The 20875-nt window shown below is 34.3% G+C and overlaps 1 protein-coding gene across 2 annotated transcripts in view; it reads right to left on the reverse strand.

The window, feature by feature from the left end:
- Window positions 1-888: 888 nt before the first annotated feature.
- The window catches only part of LOC149556147 (uncharacterized), a 53141-nt gene continuing 33154 nt past the window's right edge, over window positions 889-20875 (reverse strand). Inside the window, exons 7-8 of one of the 2 annotated variants that reach the window (XM_089830272.1) lie at window positions 2125-2235; window positions 889-1403 (exon numbers count right to left, since the gene is read on the reverse strand). In XM_089830272.1, the coding sequence (XP_089686398.1) occupies window positions 1353-1403; window positions 2125-2235 (162 nt within the window). In that variant the 3' untranslated portion in view covers window positions 889-1352. Of the gene's footprint in view, window positions 1404-1531; window positions 1964-2124; window positions 2236-20875 lie in introns of those variants that run through there. The other variant, XM_089830273.1, reaches the window with a different exon arrangement.

Below are 20875 nucleotides of genomic sequence, written 5' to 3' on the forward strand. Positions count from 1 at the left end.
AAGAGCATGCACAACAAACTAGTGGAGCATTACAAGAGAAACACTCAGGATGCTGGCATCAATAGTTACAATTATCAAAAACAAATTCAAAATGAATCCAAAACCCAAAAAAATTGAGCAAATTTCAAACCCACATCCATAATAGAGTCCGAACTGGCAACTTGCCAAATCTTAATATGGGCATTAAATAAAGGATGTATGATAAAGGTCCAATATGGATGTCTTTCAATTTGGTAAGGATCATTAATTTTGAATGTCGTCTTTCTTCTCTGTTCGTATTCCAATACCCATTGAACTCTGATCTTCATGTATATATGAAAGAAATCAGTAATACAGTCCATAACTTTAGTGATGTGTGTTTTTGAAGAATATTTTTGAAGTTCATGTCAATAGTATGTATTGAAATCTAATTTTGATTTTTATATGAAGGAAATCATTAGTATGTTCAACAAATTCAGTGACATGTTTTTTCTCTTAATATTTAAATATAGTTTATATAATTTTAAATGTTCGACAACTTTGCCAAGTTCATCCAAGATTTTGCTAAGCCTTAACCTTTTAAAAAAATAGGTCAGCCAAGCAATTATTGAGTCCAAGCTTTTTCTAACTAGTCTTTACAAACTTGGTCCTACTAAAACATTAAAGGTTTATGCTTGTGCGAGGAAATTTGTAATATTGTTTGTCTAATGCTTGTCGCACAAGATAAGTTCTTTTGTCAGGATCCAGCCAAGACTAATTAATGGCTTCTTAATTTGCACATTTTATGAACTAATGGTTATAAAATATGCATAATCTAGTTTAATGCACATTAAAAGCTATTCATTAAAAATTCGCTAGGATAACATAAGGGGAAGCTTAAAATATAGCAGAAATGATCAAAAGTCAATCTCCAGAATTCCTTCCATGAAGCTTCTATAGTATTAGAATCAAAAGCAATAAATTACAAATTGCATTCCTTAAAATGTTGAAAAAGGCAAATAAAGGATTCATGCAAATGACCTGCAGTTTCTCAGGACGTAACTATACAAAATCCTTTGGCAACACATAGTGCTAGCAATGTCTCCTTCAAGAAAATAAATCCTTTGAAAGTGGCCAAGGGAATCCTGAGGATTTTTTCAGTAGAAATTCCAGATGTACAAGCCTATAAATTAATAATTATAGTCTAAGATTTTTACATGTTACATTCTTCTGGACAGTAGTTGAGAAGGGTTAAACAAAGTATTGCAACAAAAGGCAAAAGTTTCTCAGAAAAGACAGGTAAAAGAATATTGGTGGAATCATCTTGTATTTGACATCGAACTTCAAATTTTCATCAGAAAGCAGTGTTTCCTATTTGACGAAAAGGAAGAGTTTCACCTCTCATCCTCATGAAGTACAACAGAAGCTACCTTCTTGCTCGGCACCTAGAAGTCACAACCAAAGAACATATATGCTCATGGTTAAAACTTTATATTCAACAAACTTTTCCACGCCAGGATTTCTAGATTACAGTTTATCATAACTACATTATAAACTTTAACCAATGCACATGAGTAAACAATACAAGGTAAAACTATTGCAATTAAGGGGATCTTTCCAGTAAGCGAAACCAGACAATAATTAGACATGATCAATAAATCAATCCCCTAAAACATGGCATGTGGCAATAAAAAGAGTCAAGTGCTGGCACCAGATTAGTTTGATGGAGAAATTTATTAACACCTTGAACAGATATCTAGCCAAGCAGTTGAGCACTAGCATTAGATGGTATTAGGGAGATGCTCAATACTCTATTGAACATTCATTTTACACAGGTCTTATACATAGAGCCACGCCATGAGTATTGGAAATCTGTTGTAACATCAGCGGTAATCTGTTCTATAATCAGTAACACCAAGCTCACTTTTTATGCCATGAAGTTTATGAAAAAAATCCATTCTTGCAATTTGTTAAGCACACAAGTGATGAATTCTTTTTATCAAACCTATAATTCACCCAAGACAACTATTAAATACATTTGTAGAAATCTTTATAAACCTTAGATTCCCAATGACAACTTCATTGATCTAATATGATAGAAGAATCCCAGATATGAAAGCATCCTCAAAATGGAAAAATCAATTGAAATGATGAAATTGGAATTACCTCAGAATTCGGTCCATCAACTTCCACACAATCACTGTCATCATCATCTATCCCTTTTTTTGGTGCAGTAGATGAAACCCATGGCTGAAAAGATTTAGGCCAACTAGCATGCTGCAAAAATTGAACAGTTGCAAGTTACAACATTTCACTTTTAAATTCCCATTAAAAAAGTCAATGAGAAACTGTCTAAAATCTATCCAAATCTAGTTAATTCTAAATTATTCTCAAAGTTGTTACAAACTAAGTAGTAAAATAGATTTCTTTGCATGTGGAAAACGAAATTAAAAAATTTACATGCCAAGCCTCATTATAGCCGCATTTTTTAGCCTAGCTTGGAGAATGTGAATAATTAAAACTTCATTAAAAAAATCACTTTGAGATCTGTGTACTTGACATGCACTCATTCGGGATGATACAGTCACTTTCATTGTTGTACATTTGTTGTAAGAAGTGCATCTAACTACTGAATAGTCCCGTGACTTAATTATTCAAGGAAATAAGGATGTCCTGAATATAGAGAGTGCTTGAGAACTAATTATTTTAATAAATGACACAGATGTAAAAAAAAAAGACTGGAAACTGTTAATTCTGTAACTTATTAATCACGCTGATCTGACAGTACAGATCGTATGGATCAGAGTAAGAAATCTATGCCTTTCTTGTGATAGGCTATATATACAATTGCCTTGTCTTAGTAAGGTATCGGCGTCTCCCTTGGGTTAAATTAGATAAGTCTAACTTGTCTTTAATTAGTTAGGATAAACACTAACTAATGTCTTTTCCCTTGAGCGCCAATTCTGGAAAAACTAGTCATGGCTGACTTAGATACGGACATGTCTCTTAGAGAGACATGCCCTTTGGTTGCATATTTAGATAGGATGGGAATGTAGTTAAAGGATACACAAAAATAGATCAAGTCTACTCCTTTAGGCAATTCTGCATGAACTCGAATACTTGCTGAAACAAAACATTTCAGAATAATAATTGATATTGACATCTCTTCTCCAAGTTCAGTTAGAAGGAAGATCATCTTCAGCAAACAAATTAGAAGCTATTAAAGACTGATCACATACAATTTGCAGAAACTTTACATGGTAACAAAGCTCTGGTAGTTGAACCTAGGCTCTGCAAATTAAATAATCAAACTTGATATATATCTAGCATCATTCTCCTATCTCTAGTGACATACACAATTAGACCCGAGGACAAGTTTGATGGGAAAGAACACTTTGATACTTGGAAATTCAGAATCATGATGATTCTTGAAGAATGATGTTTGGGAAATTGTTCCTAGACCTGAAGGAAAATCTGTTCTCTTCCAAGTGGATATTTAAAATAAATCATGTTGCTGACGGCAACATTGAAAAATATAAAGCCAAATTTGTAGCCAGGGGATTCTCTCAAAAAAAAGGGATTGATTATGAAGAAACCTTTGCTCTTGTTGCCAGACACACCTCTGTAAGAGCAATCCTAGCTATTGCAGCATCGAAGGGATGGAAAGTACATCAGATGGATGTGAAAACATCATTCCTAAACGGAAAGATTACAAAAGAGGTATATTTGGAGCAACCTGAAGGATTTGAAACTCATGATCCTAAAGTTTTTGTTTGTAGGCTCAAGAAAGCTCTCTATGGGCTTAAACAGGCTCCAAGGGCTTGGTATGAAAGAATTGATAAGTATCTCACCTGCTTAGGATTATACAAAAATGAAGCGGATCCAAATCTATATTATAAAAGGGATAAAGATGATATGGTAATTTTGATACTGTATGTTGATGATTTACTAATAACAGGTGATGATCATCTCATAGATCAATGCAAGAAAGATCTAATCAGAGAATTCGAGATGAAAGATTTGGGACTCCTTCATTACTTCCTAGGACTAGAAGTACGGCAAAATTCTGACAATATTATACTTAATCAAAGGAAGTATACATTAGATATTTTGAAGAGATTTGGAATGTGGAACTACAAGTCTGTCTTCTCCAATGGAGAATAATCTACATAAACTTAAACAAGCAGCAGCAGAATCACCTTTCGTAGATTCTACTCTCTACAAACATATGATTGGGTCCCTTATGTACTTGATAAATACAAGACCTGATATTTGCTATGTTGTTAACGCCTTAAGTCAATTTATGTGTGAGCCAAAGGAGATTCACCTAGTTGCAATCAAACACATTATGAGATACTTAAAAGCCACTCTTAACCTTGGGCTCAAATATGAGAAAATTGACTTTTGGATTTACGTGAATTCAGAGACTCAAATTGAGTTGGAAGTGTTAAGGATAGAAAAAGTACTTCAAGATGTTGTTTCAGTTTAGGATGAGCAATGATATCATGAATATGCAGAAAATAGTCTTCAGTGGCACCAAGTTCCACAGAAGCCCAATACATTGCAGCAGCGATAGCCTGTCGGGAAGTAGTTTGGCTTAGAAAGTTAGTTGTGGGATTATTTGGGCAAGCCATGAATCTTACGATTATTCATTGTGATAATTAGAGTTTCATCAAGCTTTCTGTGAATCTAGTTTTCCATGACAAGTCCAAGCATATCGAAATTCCTTACAATTATGTAAGAGATATGGTAGCCAGGAATATTGTAAAATTAGAATACATTTGCAATGCAGATCAGACAATAGACATTCTCACCAAACCTCTCTCTTGAGTGAAGATAGATCACTTTAGGAAAAGACTTGGCATGGTTGAATTGTAATTCATTTGTATTTTTTAAATTATTAATAAAATAATTTTATTGTCAGGCTATTGACTGTTATGGGCTCCATCATTTATTTTAGAGGTGACGATCTCTGAGATAATGAACACTTGTATGAATGACATTATGAGAGATGACGATCTCTTAGATAATGTGTTAAACAATAGAGTTCTACTATAAGATCTAGATGAGTTCAAGATCACATTGTGATGTAGACATTGCTATGTTTATAAGTCACAATTTGGATAAAGGGAGAATTTTATTATTCTCCGGCGCTTATCTTGTGTTCTGGTAGATCTTAACTCAGGATCATGTTGTGATATAGGAATGCCAGTACCTATGAGTCACAACTTGGATAAATGAAGAATTTAATTGTTCTCTGAATTTTATCCTGTATATTGTATTCTTTGCAATAATGTTAATGACTAGTACCAAAGATATGTCATATCATAAGTTTAGTAATATGACATATTATCATGTGTTCATGACACCACATACTCTGAAGATTCAGATAGATATAAAGTATTAATCTATGCTTATTCATCATATTTGATGATGTTAGATATGTTATCTCTCAGTATGATTATTAAATTAAGAGGGAGTGTTAATTCTGTAACTTATTAATCATGCTGATCTGAAAGTACATATCGTATGGATCAGAGTTAGAAATCTATGTCTTTATTGCGATAGGCTATATATACAATTGCCTCATTTTAGTAAGGTATCGGTGCCTCCCTTGGGTTAAATTAGATAAGTCTAACTTGTCTTTAATTAGTTAGGATAAACACTAACTAATGTCTTTTCCCTTGAGCGCTGATTCTGGAAAAACTAGTCATGGCCGAACTAGATAGGGACATGTCTCTTAGAGAGACATGCCCTTTGGTTGCATATTTATATAGGATGGAAATGTAGTTAAAGGACAAACAAAAATAGATCAAATCTGCTCCTTTAAGCAATTCTGCCTAAACTCGAATACTTGCTAAAACAAAACGTTTCAGAATAACAATTGATATTGGCATCTCTTCTCCAAGTTCAGTTAGAAGGAAGATCATCTTCAGCAAACAAATTAGAAGCTATTAAAGTCTGATCACATACAATTTACAGAAACTCTACAAAAGCAACAAGGCAATGTTTTTTTTCTTGTACTGAATTGCAAAGAGATATTATTGACCTTCGAGCTCTACTTTAGTGGCTCTCTTCCATATTTTCTCATGTCCATTGATCTTGCATATTCAACCACTATGAGAGTATATCCTGGATTGATATGTTCATTAACAATTTGTAAGAAAAATACCTAAGACTCGAGGTTCAATCTTGCACTCATTGACAACTGTTTCTTGACAAAGATCTTAGAAACTGTTATCCTTATGGCCACAATCATGTAATGAGGTGGACAATGGCAGAAACATGTTGCTAGACAACAATGCCAGAAATACTACAGGTTGGTTTGTCACAATATGGAATTATTGTTCAGTATTGACCCTAATTTACAAATTTCAAATGATTAAAACATATGCTCAGTAGTTAGTAATTGATATATATATATATATATATATATATATATATATATATTGTCAATTTAATATTGCAATATCTCCATCATAAATACATTATCATAACATCTAGATGTATCGATTACTTCAAAGAATTGTCTACTGCCGATTAACCTCATATTATAATGACGATAGGCATTAAAACTGTTACCATCGAATGGGTTCCATCTATGTCACACCGCTTGGATTATCAGGTGACATCCCGTGATTAATATTACGTTTTGCATTGCTATCAAGTCTCCGATATCATGGCATATATGGTTTTTGTTTTCGGCTAACTAATCTTCACGAACCGGTGCTAGTCTATTGAGGCATGACCACGTAGGGTCATGCCCCTACTTGGTTGTGCTTCAAATATGTATATATATTAACTCCTATCTCATGTCTAAAAATTATATTAATAAAGAGGCATACGGATCTCAGATAACAATAGGATATTATCACGAATATAGAATATAAAGAATCTGACATTATAGAAGGAAGACACCAGTCTGCTATAACACAAAAAACAGATTGAAACAATTTGATAAGTCTACACCAACTATGATCTACTAAAATTTACATGGTATCAGAGCCTACTTGGTGGAGAGACTATCAAAACCAAACATGTCAAATAACGTAAGAGTAGAAGACAGACTTGAAGGTGTTGTAAACATGTCAACTTCGGATTACGACGATCCTTGAAGAACTAGAATTAGAATCCTTCATTGAATCTAATATTTCGATTCCGGAAGATGAAACAAAAAAAACCACTTGGAAAAGGCGAAACAATAAAGCCAAGAAAATCATAGTAGACTCCGTAAAGGATCACATAATTCCTTCCATATCAAATTTGAAGAAAGCCTTTGAAGTATTTACAACAATCAAAAATGCATTTGAAATCAACAACTCAAGCAGATTGATTACTTTGAAGAATCAACTGATGAATAGTAAAATGAATAAGGGAGAAACAATCTCATCTTATTTTGGAAGGATCTCTGAAATTAAAAATCATCTAAATTCCATTGGAAACAAAGTAGAAGATCAAGAACTCTCTATATTAGCACTTAGAGGATTACCACTATCATGAGAAGCATTCATTCAAGTTATCAGTAGACCTTCAATCCCTTTGTTTGATCAACTAAAGATTGATTGTACATCAGAAGTGTCAAGATTAATTTCCAGAGGTATTGTATCAAATCAAGAGGGAGAAAATCAAGCTCTTTTTTCAGCTCCAAATTATCAAGGGAAAAAGAGGAAATTTAAAGGAAAGAAACATGACTATAAGAAAAAGAATAATATGTTCAACAGAACTGATCTGTCCAAGGACATATCTTTAGTAAATATCTTGAAAGGGGAATAATCTTAGCCTCTTTAGCCGAAAGTAAGAAAGATGAAAATCTATTATTCTACTCTGCTTTATCAAGTGAGATAAACTCTAATGAAAGTGTGTGGATAATAGATAGTGGTGCTTCCCGACATATAATAGGATTTAAAGATAAATTTGAAACACTTGAAAATTATAGATCTGAAGGAGTTACTATTGGAGACAACTCCACTCATCCAATCAAAGGTATTAGGACTTGCTCTATTCAACTAAGGACTGGAGTTACATTAAGGTTGAAAGATGCTCTATTTGCACCTAGAATAAAAAGAAATCTAATTTCAATCTTTGGATTAACAGATGAAGGATTTCAAGTTACATTCAACGAAGACAAAGTTGTGTACTAGCCTAAAAACTCAAGTCTAAAAGTGCTATCACCATAGGGACTAGAGATGGGACCTTATATAAACTATGCAACATTCAAAACCAAGTTCTTAATCATGAAATAACTAAATCTAATGAAATTTGGCATAGAAGACTTGGGCATATTGGTTTTAGTTCACTGCCAAAGATAGAAAAAATCACCTATGGAATTCCAAACCTAAATTCTAAACATATATGTAAAGGTTGTGCTCCGAATATGTATATATATTAACTCCTATCTCATTTCTGAAAATCATATTATTAAAGTGGAATACTGATCTCAGATAAGAATAGGATATTATCACAATAAGAATATAGAATATAAAGAGTTTGACATTAGAGAAGGAAGACACCAGTCTGCTATAACATAGAAAACAGACCGAAACAATTTGATAAGTCTACACCAACTAGGATGTGCTCTAGGAAAGACCATTAAAAAACCTTTCCCTCCTAGTGAACACAAGTCTAAATCAATCCTGGAACTAGTTCACTCTGATCTATGTGGGCCCATTCCAACTCTCTAGGAGGTTACTCCTATTACATAACCGTCATTGATGATTACTCTAGGAAGACTTGGATTTTCTTTCTAAAAGTTAAAGAATCAAATGAGGTGTTATCAAAATTCAAAGAATTCAAAGAATTGGTGGAAAATCAAGTGTCAAAGAAAATTAAATCTCTAAGATGTGACAATGGGGGAGAATATACCTTCAAAAATTTCAAAGCTTTCTGTAAATTTGTTGGGATTAAGAGGGAGTATACAATACCTTATAATCCTCAACATAATGGGGTAGCAGAAAGAAAAAATAGAACTATTGTTGAAGTAGCAAAAGATATGCTTCATGATCAAAACCTACACTTTCTGTTCTGGACGAAAGCCACAAATACTGTTGTATACATACAAAACAAATGTCCACACTCTATTCTAGAAAATACAACATCTGAAGAAGTCTTTACAAGAAATAAACCTGACTTAAGTCATCTTAAGATTTTTGGTTGTCTTGTGTATATACATATACCTAAAGAAAGAAGAACTAAGTTAGAACCATCCGGAAAGAAAGGAATATTTGTTGGGTATAGTGAAAACTCAAAAGGATACAGAATCTATGTTCCTAGACAAAGATTAGTTCTAAGATGTGACAATGGGGGAGAATATACCTTCAAAAATTTCAAAGCTTTCTGTAAATTTGTTGGGATTAAGAGGGAGTATACAATACCTTATAATCCTCAACATAATGGGGTAGCAGAAAGAAAAAATAGAACTATTGTTGAAGTAGCAAAAGATATGCTTCATGATCAAAACCTACACTTTCTGTTCTGGACGAAAGCCACAAATACTGTTGTATACATACAAAACAAATGTCCACACTCTATTCTAGAAAATACAACATCTGAAGAAGTCTTTACAAGAAATAAACCTGACTTAAGTCATCTTAAGATTTTTGGTTGTCTTGTGTATATACATATACCTAAAGAAAGAAGAACTAAGTTAGAACCATCCGGAAAGAAAGGAATATTTGTTGGGTATAGTGAAAACTCAAAAGGATACAGAATCTATGTTCCTAGACAAAGATTAGTACAAGTAAGCAAAGATGTTGTATTCGAGGAGAACACCGCCTTAAAACTATCTATAAGCATAGACGATGAGCCCTCAACAGACTTAGATGAAAGTCCACAATCTAAAACTTAGAGGGAGAATATATTAGAAGAAACTAGATCAATACAAGATGCAGAAAATAGAAACATCTCAAATATCAAAAAGAGACCTTTGTGGGCAAGAAAAATGCTTGAAGAAAATGATATTGAACCAGACGAAATTACTAAGGAAGTCAAGAAAACCAAAAATAAATCATATTATACTGCAGTAGTAACTGAGCTCACTAAATCTGAACCTTCATCTGTTGAAGAAGCCCTAACTTGTCATGCGTAGAAAGATGCTATGGTTGAAGAATATCAATCAGTACTACAAAATGATGTCTAGGATATTGTACCCAGACCTAAAGTCAAATATGTTGTCTCTTCTAAATGGCTCTATAAAATCAAATATGTAGCAAATGGGAGCATTGAGAAACATAAAGCAAGGTTTGTTGCTTGAGGGTTTTAACAGAAGGAAAGTATTGATTATGAAGAAACTTTTGCCCCAATTGCTTGTTTCACTTCAGTCAAGGCAATTCTTGCATTAGTAGTAGCAAAAGGATGGAAGGTGCATCAAATGGATGTGAAAACTGCATTCTTAAATGGAGTCATAAATGAAGAAGTTTATATTGAATAGACTGAAAGTTTTGTGATAAAAAATGAAAACTTTTATGTATGTAAACTAAAGAAAGCATTGTATGGCCTTAAACAAGCACCTCGAGCTTGGTATGAAAGAATTGACAACTATCTCATCAAAGCAGGATACTCTAAAAATGAAGTTGATCCTAATATCTATTGTAAAATTTCTAATGGAGATATGATCATATTAGTTCTTTATGTTGATGATCTCTTGATTATAGGTGAAGATTATCTTATTGCTAAATGCAAACAAGATCTTGCTGCTGAATTTGACATGAAAGATCTAGGTTTACTAAATTATTTTTTGGGTCTAGAAGTATGTTAAAAGGAAGATTACATATTCTTAAATCAAGGAAAATATACTCAGGATATTCTGAATATATTTGAGATGATGGACAGCAAGCCACTTGAAATTCCAATGGAAACTAATTTACACAAGCTAAAAGAGGAAGCAACACATTGAGAATCTATTGATCCTACCCTCTATAGACAAATTATTGGATCTCTCATGTTTTTGGTAAACACTAGGCCTAATATATGTTATTCCACAAATGTACTAAGTCACTTTATGTGTTAACTTAAGAAAATACACCTAATGGTTGTTAAACATGTTTCGAGATATCTAAGTGGCACTATTGGTCAAAGTACAATCCAGTAGTGGTACTAATGGTCTTGGACAATCCAGTGTTCCACAATCGATCAAAGTACATTGAGACTCCTTACCACTATATCAGAGACATGGTTGACAAGAATGTGATCAAGCTGATCTACGTTAACACAAATGATCAAAATGCTGACATTTTCACTAAACCTCTTGCAAGAGTGAAAATAGAGTATTTTAGATCTAAACTTGGCATGACAAATATGTAATTACAGTTTTTTGTAAATTTATTCATGAATATTATATTAATTTATATTGTTTGCAAACTTATTAAATGGGAGGTGACGATCTTTGATATGTGTTTAAAGGTCTCTATTGTAAGGTAACAGTCTTATCAATAGATGACCAACCTTTTAATACCAAAAGTATTGAAGGTTATTAGTGTCATTGTTATTAAGCCGGATTTTGCCGTACACATTGATATCCATCATGATTATTAGGCTGAATCTTGTCGGACATCATGAAAATTATTGGTGTCTTTTTTATTAGGCCGGATTCTGCCGGACACATTGATATCCATCATGATTATTAGGTTGGATCTTGCCGGACATCATGAAAATTATTGGTGTCATTGTTATTAGGCCAGATTCTGTCAAACACATTGATATCCATCATGGTTATTAGGCCGGATTTTGCCGGACACCATGAAAATCAGCTATTATGGTTCTTTAGACCAGATGTTGCCAGATACCGTATTCTATCAAATATAATTGAGTCATACTTAATTGTATGAAGAAGTTTTAATCCCTCATTGCTAAAAGTGTTAAGAATGTTAGCATTTAAGTATTGAAACATATGCTCAGTAGTTAGTAATTGATATTTGTGTGTGTGTGTATAATATAATTACTGCCAATTTAATATTGCAGTATCTCCATCGTAAATACATTATCATAACATCCGGATATATCGATTACTTCATAGAATTGTCCACTGCCGATTAACCTCATATTATGATGACGATAGGCATTAAAACTGTTGCCATCGAATGGGTTCCATCTCTGTCACACCGCTTGGATTATTGAGTGACATCCTGTGATTAATATTATGTTTTGCATTGTTATCGGGTCTCCCACATCGTGGCATATATGGTTTTTGTTTTCGGCTAACCAATCTTTACGAACCGGTGCTAGTCTATTGAGGCATGACCACGTAGGGTCATGCCCCTACTTGGTTGTGCTTCAAATACGTATATATATTAACTCCTATCTCATATCTGAAAATCATATTAATAAAGTGGCAGTCTGATCTCAGATAAGAATAGGATATTATCACAATAAGAATATAGAATATAAAGAGTCTGACATTATAGAAGGAAGACACCAGTCTGCTATAACATAGAAAACAGACTGAAACAATTTGATAAGTCCAAACCAAGATCTACTAAAATTTACACTTCCCACATCAAATCATTAATCAATTGATGAATGAACTAGTCATACCTACTTATTATCTCAGCAGCAAGACCTACTGAACAGAAGGAAGCTACAAAGAAAGTGTTAATGCACACTATTCATAAGTCTTATAAAAAGGAATAAAATTTGGCAAGGAAAGACTTTAGGCCTCTTTGTCAGCTCTGCTTATTATGGCAACTCTACCCATTAGTCACGCGAAGTGTAGCATTTAACATTTTTTACATTTAGTATATGGAACAAAATTTCGATAAACATTTCATTTTCTTCATCATATAAAGAATGTATTTAAATAATCTCAAAACTAGCATTCTTCCTCCATTGAACCATCATTTATACGAAGATATGAGCAAATGGGCAATGGCAGAAACATGTTAACAGACATCAAAGCCAGAAGTATGGTTCAGAACTCACTCAGACTTACAAATAATAAAGTGATCTCTGCATATTTCAATTCGCTCATGATTCAGCAATTAATGCATGAACTAGTCATCACTATTTATTCTCTTTCCTGTAACTATTATCTGAGTAGCAAGAGTGCCCACTATGATCTGGTAAGACCGAATAAAAGTTGGGAAAAAAAGAACTTCGGGTACTCTGTGAGGCTAGCCTGAAACCTAATTTAATAATAACTAGAAAGAATTTCAGACACTCTGTGAGGCTAGCCTGAAAACTAATTTAATAATATCTCTAATGCAGGAGCTTTAAGATTTTCTTTAGGGCAAGCAACTAAGTGCAGCATTAAGGTAGAAGAGAAACTTGAAAACCAGAACAGGCCCAGGAGGATAATTCAAACCTGATGAAGCACATCAAAAAATGTCTAAAACCAGTCAGTTTTCCAAATAAGATAAAATAGTTTGATACTCAAGCCAAATCTAGTAAATCTAAATAATAGCTCACATCCTTGCGCTTGGCTTCCATATAGTGGCTTTTAAAGCAAATAGAATAAGGCCTTGAGAACTGATTTTTTGTGTGCATTCTTTTCTTCAATTAGGGTTATGCGGATGCCTCATGTACATTTTTTTAGCATACAAATGCTTTGCTCCAATTCATTCATTGAAAATTAAATCTTCTGTGGAGTTTCCATCTTCAGCTAGCATGCATTTTCCTTTTTGGAGGAAAATTGGTCTAGTCATTATTCTTATTAAATGATACTAAAAATTCTTGAAGCTTTTATTTATGGGTTTATAGAGTTCCCTGAAAACAAATGGCCCTAAATTCTTATTTGGGTAAAGATGAGATCCCTGGGAAGAAGTCATGGCCTCACAAATTAAAAACTCGTAAGGGCCTATAATGTCCCCTTTTAAGCATGACCATGATAGTGGATGGATTTAGCCTATTATTGGGTCCTTGAAGACTAATACTGGTGATTAGAGGACCATGTTGAGAGTTATGGCTCCGTTCGGTGGGATTTACTATTTGTAGTAAGTCAATCGATGATTCGGATGAGCACAGATGAGTTAGAAGAGTCGAATGACACTCTTAGTTTTTATACATAGACTATGGTTTGGATTCCAAGAATATTGGAGGCAGTGCCTATTTTTAGTAAATCACCCCGTCGGGTTCATTCATTGTCTTGTTCACCAAGATCACTCATGTGCTATCAGATTTTGATTCTAATTCTTCTTCAATCATTTTTGCAAGACGGGTGAATTATGATTATTATTTAATTAAATATGCTAAGGTTGTTATTTTTGTTGGTATTGCATATTGACCACCTTAGTGTCATAGCTCATTGGAATTGGGTTGAAAAGTTTTAGATTTTGGGCACAAGAAACAATGACCTTGTGTGTTAGAATATCATGATATTGATGAAAAGGTCGTTTTTGGAGCCAAAGGGAGTTAATAAATTATTTTGTTCAAATATGTGCCTAAGTATACAGCAAGTGGCATTTTAAGCGTAAAGAATTTTCATGAAGCTAATTGTTAGGGTGATAAGGAAGATTTGTTTTATTATTATAAAGGCAATGGCTTGTCGCAAATGAAATCATTCTTGGATATCTTTTGTGTGCATTTTGTGGTGAATTTGGAGTTTGAGGGTTTGTGCTGAAGAAATAGTGAATTTCTTTCAAACTTTTCTTACACTATGAATTGGTTTTCAATTGTTAATGATTGGTGCCATCAATTGCTGCTGTTTGGGTTAATTTTTCTGAATCAAATCATACTAGAGAAGCACATTTTTTCTGTTATATTTGTTGAAGATAGTAGCTGCAATAGAGATCTTTATCTCTGGAAATATGAACGTTATTACCGTTATTGTCATCTTCAGCTGAAAACGACACTTAAAGTTTAATTTGTAATATTATAAATGTAAATGACATGTGTCATTCACATGCATTGAGGCATGAATATTCGAAGAGTCTTAATTAATTATAGGAGTTATGAGAAACTCAAGAAACCTTAGGTTAGAATATGAAGAGTCTCTTCTATTGTTATATATTCGCATCGTGCGATAAGCATTGTACACTTGAACATTTCATTATCAATAAAGATATTTTGTATTGTGTGGCTGGGTTTTTTTCCCTTCATTCTTGAAGGGTTTTCCCAGGATATTTCTGGTGTTCTTTGTTTTAGTTTTTTCTTCTGCTTATTGTTGGTTATCTTCATGCATTTCTAGGCACTAGTTTCAACAATATTACTGGTGTTTGGACAGTTGTGAGCTTTGAGGATGTCAGAGGTATTAGCATGGGTTTCTAGAAGGGCTGCGATCAGTTTTAAGGCAGCAGTGATTGCATTTACATCGCTGCATTTGTAAATTCAAGGCCAGTGCTGCTGGAATTTATGTGTTTAAATCTCAGCTGGAGACCAGCATTTGCATCTGTTGTATATAGTTCTTGTGTTAAAAATTAAAAATGTGTGTGCATTGCATTTTATTGCATATCATTGTAATTATTCACATTGCAAATAAAGCTAGTGTGAGTTTCCCATTTCTATGCATTGTCTTCTATCAATCTCTAAATAAACAAAAAAGAAAACAAATATTTGAAAACACAAAAAAATATGAACTTCCAAAATACAAAAAAAAATGAATTCTACAACATAGATTCATGGTGAACTAGCAAGGTTCATTACAGGGTCAATTAGGACAATGAACTTTGTTGGGTGGATATTTTGCAACTGAAAGTTTTGAGAACTCTTGCTACAAAACAAGGGTTCTAGCCACAACTAGTGAGACAAAGTCTCTCCTACATTAAAGGAAAGGCTCCCCCCTCTCACTGTTACTTGGATCAACTCAAGTTAAGCAAAAAGTTGAGAGAAACTGAAAGGAAGTTACGAATATTATTTCCTCTTTGTTTAGGAAAGAATCCAACTACTCAAAAAGCATAATGAGCACAATCAATCTCTAACTACACTTCTATCCCAAATTGGAACAGTGATACCAATAAACTCTAATCAACTCACAGATTGATTGTAAGCATAATAGCTTAGATTTATGTCTATTTCCTAAGATATAAGGTCGAACATGGTGCTCACAGACTCCTATGCAATCCTTCAAAGATGAGCTACCACCAATGACGCACACAAACTTCCACAAGCAATGATTTCTAAATGTAATTCCTAAGTTATCACAGTATACAAACTAAAAGTACCTATTCTATGAATGCTTTGAAGATAGACAAGAATGCATGAATTCAAGAAAGTAACACAAATTATAGACGTAGCTTACAATTTGCACTACCGCGATCGTTCGCAGACACAACTTCGAAACAAGTTGCTTCTTTTATTCACTTCTCTTTGAAACTTGCACAAATAAATCATACTTATAATTACACAACTTGTGCAGAGTTTTCTTGCATATAAATAGATGATATTTACAATGGAAGGCACTCTCTTATATAGGCAAATGAGTAGTAGAAAAGAGGAGGAAAAGGTGGGAGAAACTCAACCACCTTGACTAAGTCAAAAAGGAAATAAGACTTATTCAATTAGATGACTAAAGGTACATGTAATTCAATTGCATGCAAGTCAATTACACCCAACATGTCATATGAACTACAAAAAATTGAAGAAAATGCTGAAATTTTCTGAATCGATCTTACAGATTATCAACTAAGCTTTTGTATTTGGTGACACAATCACGGATGACTTAAGTGTCAGGAGTTCCTATGTTCTGTGTCACTGCAATCACCTTGATAACTATGGCATTTCATTTCTTGACGGCTTGATAACTCTTCGATAAATTGCCACAGGTGCTTTGCTGAAAATTTATAGGTTGAAAATTTATTCATAACATGGACCCAAAAATCATCCGCTTCAAATTTTTGCGTTGATTCTATCAATTAATTATGAGGTTAGGGTTTCCTCTGCCAACAGGTTATCATCAGTGAACTTTTTTACATCCGATCTTATCAAGGTTATCTACTATGTCAGTTTCAACAACATTGTAGCTTCTAAGGGCTTCTTGCACCTCTGTCACTAGCCCTTCTATTACCAGTACTTTGTTGACCATGAACCCCTGATATTCATAAAACGTGTCTCGGGATGGGATGATTCCATATGTGGTCAAAACATCCAAGTCTGCTTCTGACATTTGTTCCAGATGTTCAAGTGTTCATCCAAGGTTTTTAGTTTTTAGTTGAAGGAGTGTGTATCTTTGAGCTTGGAGACAATACCTCTATGGTGTCCAAGGACTTTGTGCGCATCCCTTATGGCTTGAACTCCCTCTGTGACAATTTTCTCAAACCAACCCTTTGTTGCTTCAGCTCTTCTATTCACCTGTTGAGAATGAGACTTGAAGGAGCATCAAGCTTCATATCATGGAGAATACGAGTCATGATCGTCCTAACAGAACTTGAACTAAATCAATATGTAGAAGAAAATAAATCGATGCTTGATAATGATCTAGATAAAACAATATGGAAAAGACATAACAATAAGGTCGTGAAAATTATTATCAATGTTGTTAAGGATCATATCCTTCCAACTATATCAAAATTAACAATTTGCTTATGATATGTTCATGACTATTCAAAATACATATGAGATCAATAATATGAGCAGATGGCTCACCTTAAAATAGTAACTTCTGCATATCAAGATGAATAAAGGAGAATCAATTACATCTTATTTTACGAGAATTTTAGAATTGAAAGATCAACTTTCAACCATTGGAAATAATGTAGATGATGTGGAATTATCCTAATTATCCTTAAAGGGTTACCAAATACTTGGGAATCCTATGGATTGTGAAGAGTGCTAACAAATAATCTCATGGTGACGAGTATCCTCCAACTTAAGCTGATTCTTTCTTTTTCCCAAAGTTCATCATTGTATCTTGCACATCCTTCTGACATCCTAACCGCGATTGTTTTCCAAGTTCAATTTTAGTGAACTTGTAATCTTAAGCACTGTCATGTCCCCTTCTCAGCACTAGTATTTTGGGTGCCAGTTTAATCTATCTCCACATCCGGATAGATTAACGCCATTATCTAATAGGATGCCTACCAATCACAATGGAAGTTTAATTTTATTTACTTCATAACTTTATTAAAGTGTGTGGAATCAAGTCATTTTTATGTTATAAAGCTATTTACTTTATAAAGTGGCTTTAAGTGACTACAAGACGAAAATGAAGTTTTAATCCCACATTCCTTGCTCCTTGTGTTTTTCCTCACTTCGAGGTTATAAATGAGAGCTTGCATTGGGATTAGAGAACACACAAGAATTTATGAAAAGTTATATTGTGAGTTCTGGTTGCTTAAATGTGACTGGCCTGAAACTGGAGGATGAAAGCCCTCAAGTTTTTGAGTTCAAAGGAAGTTGGACGTCACCCCAATCTTCCTACATTCAGTGCAATACAAGTTTGGGCAGAAAATCAGCACAAAAGTTCAGGAAATCGAAGTTGAGGAAGGTATGAGCTTTGAATAACTAGCAAACTCAAAGTTTTGGTTTTATTTTCATAGCTACGTTTTTACAAGGTAGCCAATGGTTTCAGAACGAGTTTCAGATCACGAGAAGTGGTAGTACAAATAGTTTATGCAATAGCAAGCGTTGGTCGCTGTATATTGTAAATGCTTTGAAGGGCACCCCATGGGTTGAGCTCAGCCAAATACTTCTAGGCACAGGTAGGAAAATCGCGGGCCATGGACAACTGAAGTGTGTCGCACTAGTTGGGAAAAACATGTGCTTATCTTCCACGTTAGTGAGTGGTCTTCGAACAAGGAGGCTGAGATTTTTGTGTGCCATTAACAATAAGCATTCACGTCTAGATAACACATAGCAGATACGGGTCAAGTGTTAGAGTTGTGAGGAAGAAACCGTTCGAGGTGGAGGCATTATTACCCAACATGCATTGCAAAGACCTCCCAATAAAGACTAGGCCTGGAAATCAGCAATCTATCCTTGTCATTCGCGAGTGCTAGTCAACTCCACTGAGATTTCGAAACTCAACTCCAACTCGGCATTAAGAAAATATGGGTCTGTACTTTTCTAGTTCCATTACAGAATTTCTTACTGTTGTTAACTGTGTATTCTATGCATTAATCTGAGAGATTCCATCTCTACCTTAGTAGCAGACTGAGACATTTAATATTGACTAGATTATTATTTGTTAGAAATCTGGGCGGGGTGAATAATATTTCTTCATTCATTTGGTGAATACAAACAAGAAACATTTATACAATTCCTGATGGTAAAGTATTTGAATGCATGACAAGTTTTTGGGGCAAAGTTTATACTCATTCATAGTGATATTAAACACACTAAGCTTACCTCAGAACTATTTGACGAAATTCCCCACAGCCATACAGTCAGCATCTTACTCTAAACTTTGAACCTTAGAATATTACAAGCACTAAGTTCTTCAAGAGGTTTGTCGACCAAGGATTTTGTGATCTCAACATATGTAACTTTCTAAAAATCAACAAGGATTTGTGAGACAGTCTTGGTTGTGTATGAAAGCTTTGATTTATTCTTCTTAGGATAAAGATTATTTGGTGGGAGTTCTAACTTCCTCCTCTTAATAGTAACACTTTTTAGCCATGTTGGTAAACTGAGATCTTCCTCAGTGGACACTGGGATTGTTGTTATTGCTAACATTGATCCTGGTTGTATTTATGTTGTCGTGATGCATGTTTCTATCTGCACAACTGGTATCATGAGTGTTTGCTGAGATGACTCTATTATGAACAATTCGAACCTGGTGGCTGAAGTATCAAGTTGGGAAACTTGACCTTCTATGAGAGTAGGAAAAGTAGAGGTCTCAAAAACATTTTCCAAATGCTCGCATTGTTCTACTATGAGGCCAGGAGGAGCCGCAGAAGAGATAGGTATTGCTGAAACGTTCACTTATCAGATGGGAATGGTGAGTACAATAATTGTAGAAAAAGAATCCACATTAGTGTCCAATGTAGACAAGAAAGGCTTGTCTAGGATAGATTATTCTTTGGCTTTTGGCCATTGTGGAGGTGAAAGAATGACCACTTCTTCATCTAAAGCCTGAGCTTCGGAGAAGAATGAGATGCCTGAAAAATACCTTTTACCTGTTTGATTTTCCGTTTTGACCCTTTCTGTTGCCATTGGATAGAAGCAGGAGTGGACTTCTCGATCTAACTATTATGGTATTTTGGATCCAAAATCATATCATCATCCTCAACCCCTTTTGGAATAGGGACTAAGGGCCTGTTTGGTTGGAGGAATATGATTTGAGAATTAGCATTCCAAATCTTTGATTTGGGATTCTGGAACTTGAAGTCCAGATTATGGTTTCCGGATTTTATTTTGAGACTGTTTGGTTCAAACCAAAAAACATTTGATATTCAGAATTTGTAATTCCACACCTGTTTGGTTAAAAAAATGGGCCCTAATTTCGCTATTGCTGCAGAATTAGTGAAGAGCAGGAAGCAGAATTAGTGAAGAGTAGGAATCAAAACATAATGTTATGGAACCATTCAAATCCATTCAAGAGCAATCTCAGAACGCAATGATGAGAAAACTTTCAAAGCCTCTGATGTCTTCATCGAAACCCAACAGCTTCCTTGATAATGTAAGAAATTTTCAATGCAATCCAATTTAATGTGTCCTTTTCCCCCTTTTTCTCTGCTCCCAGATTCATTAATCAAATATTTGAAAGTTTGTCGAGGTCACAAGTTCAAATCACAATTGTGATGGGGTTTTTGAATAACCCTAGTTGTACTGTATTTATATATTTCTCCGTAATTTCAAAGGGAGGCTTGGGGTTCGGACCCCTGGAATGGACTCGGACCAAGGAAAACTGTTCATAGGCGGGATATCATGGGAGACGACAGAAGACACCCTACGGGAACACTTCAAACGATATGGTGAAGTTGCAGATGCAGTCATAATGCGCGATTGGGGATTCTTTTTCATTAATTTGGAATGCTTGTTTTTCCAAAATTGGAATTAAAATGGGTATTTGAGCAATACCAACTATTTGGAAGGAAGACCGAATCCTCGAATT

The sequence above is a fragment of the Cupressus sempervirens genome, chromosome 5 (assembly GCF_028749045.1).
Source record: "Cupressus sempervirens isolate cs-2001-9-10 chromosome 5, ASM2874904v1, whole genome shotgun sequence".
Classification (NCBI taxonomy): Eukaryota; Viridiplantae; Streptophyta; class Pinopsida; order Cupressales; family Cupressaceae; genus Cupressus; species Cupressus sempervirens.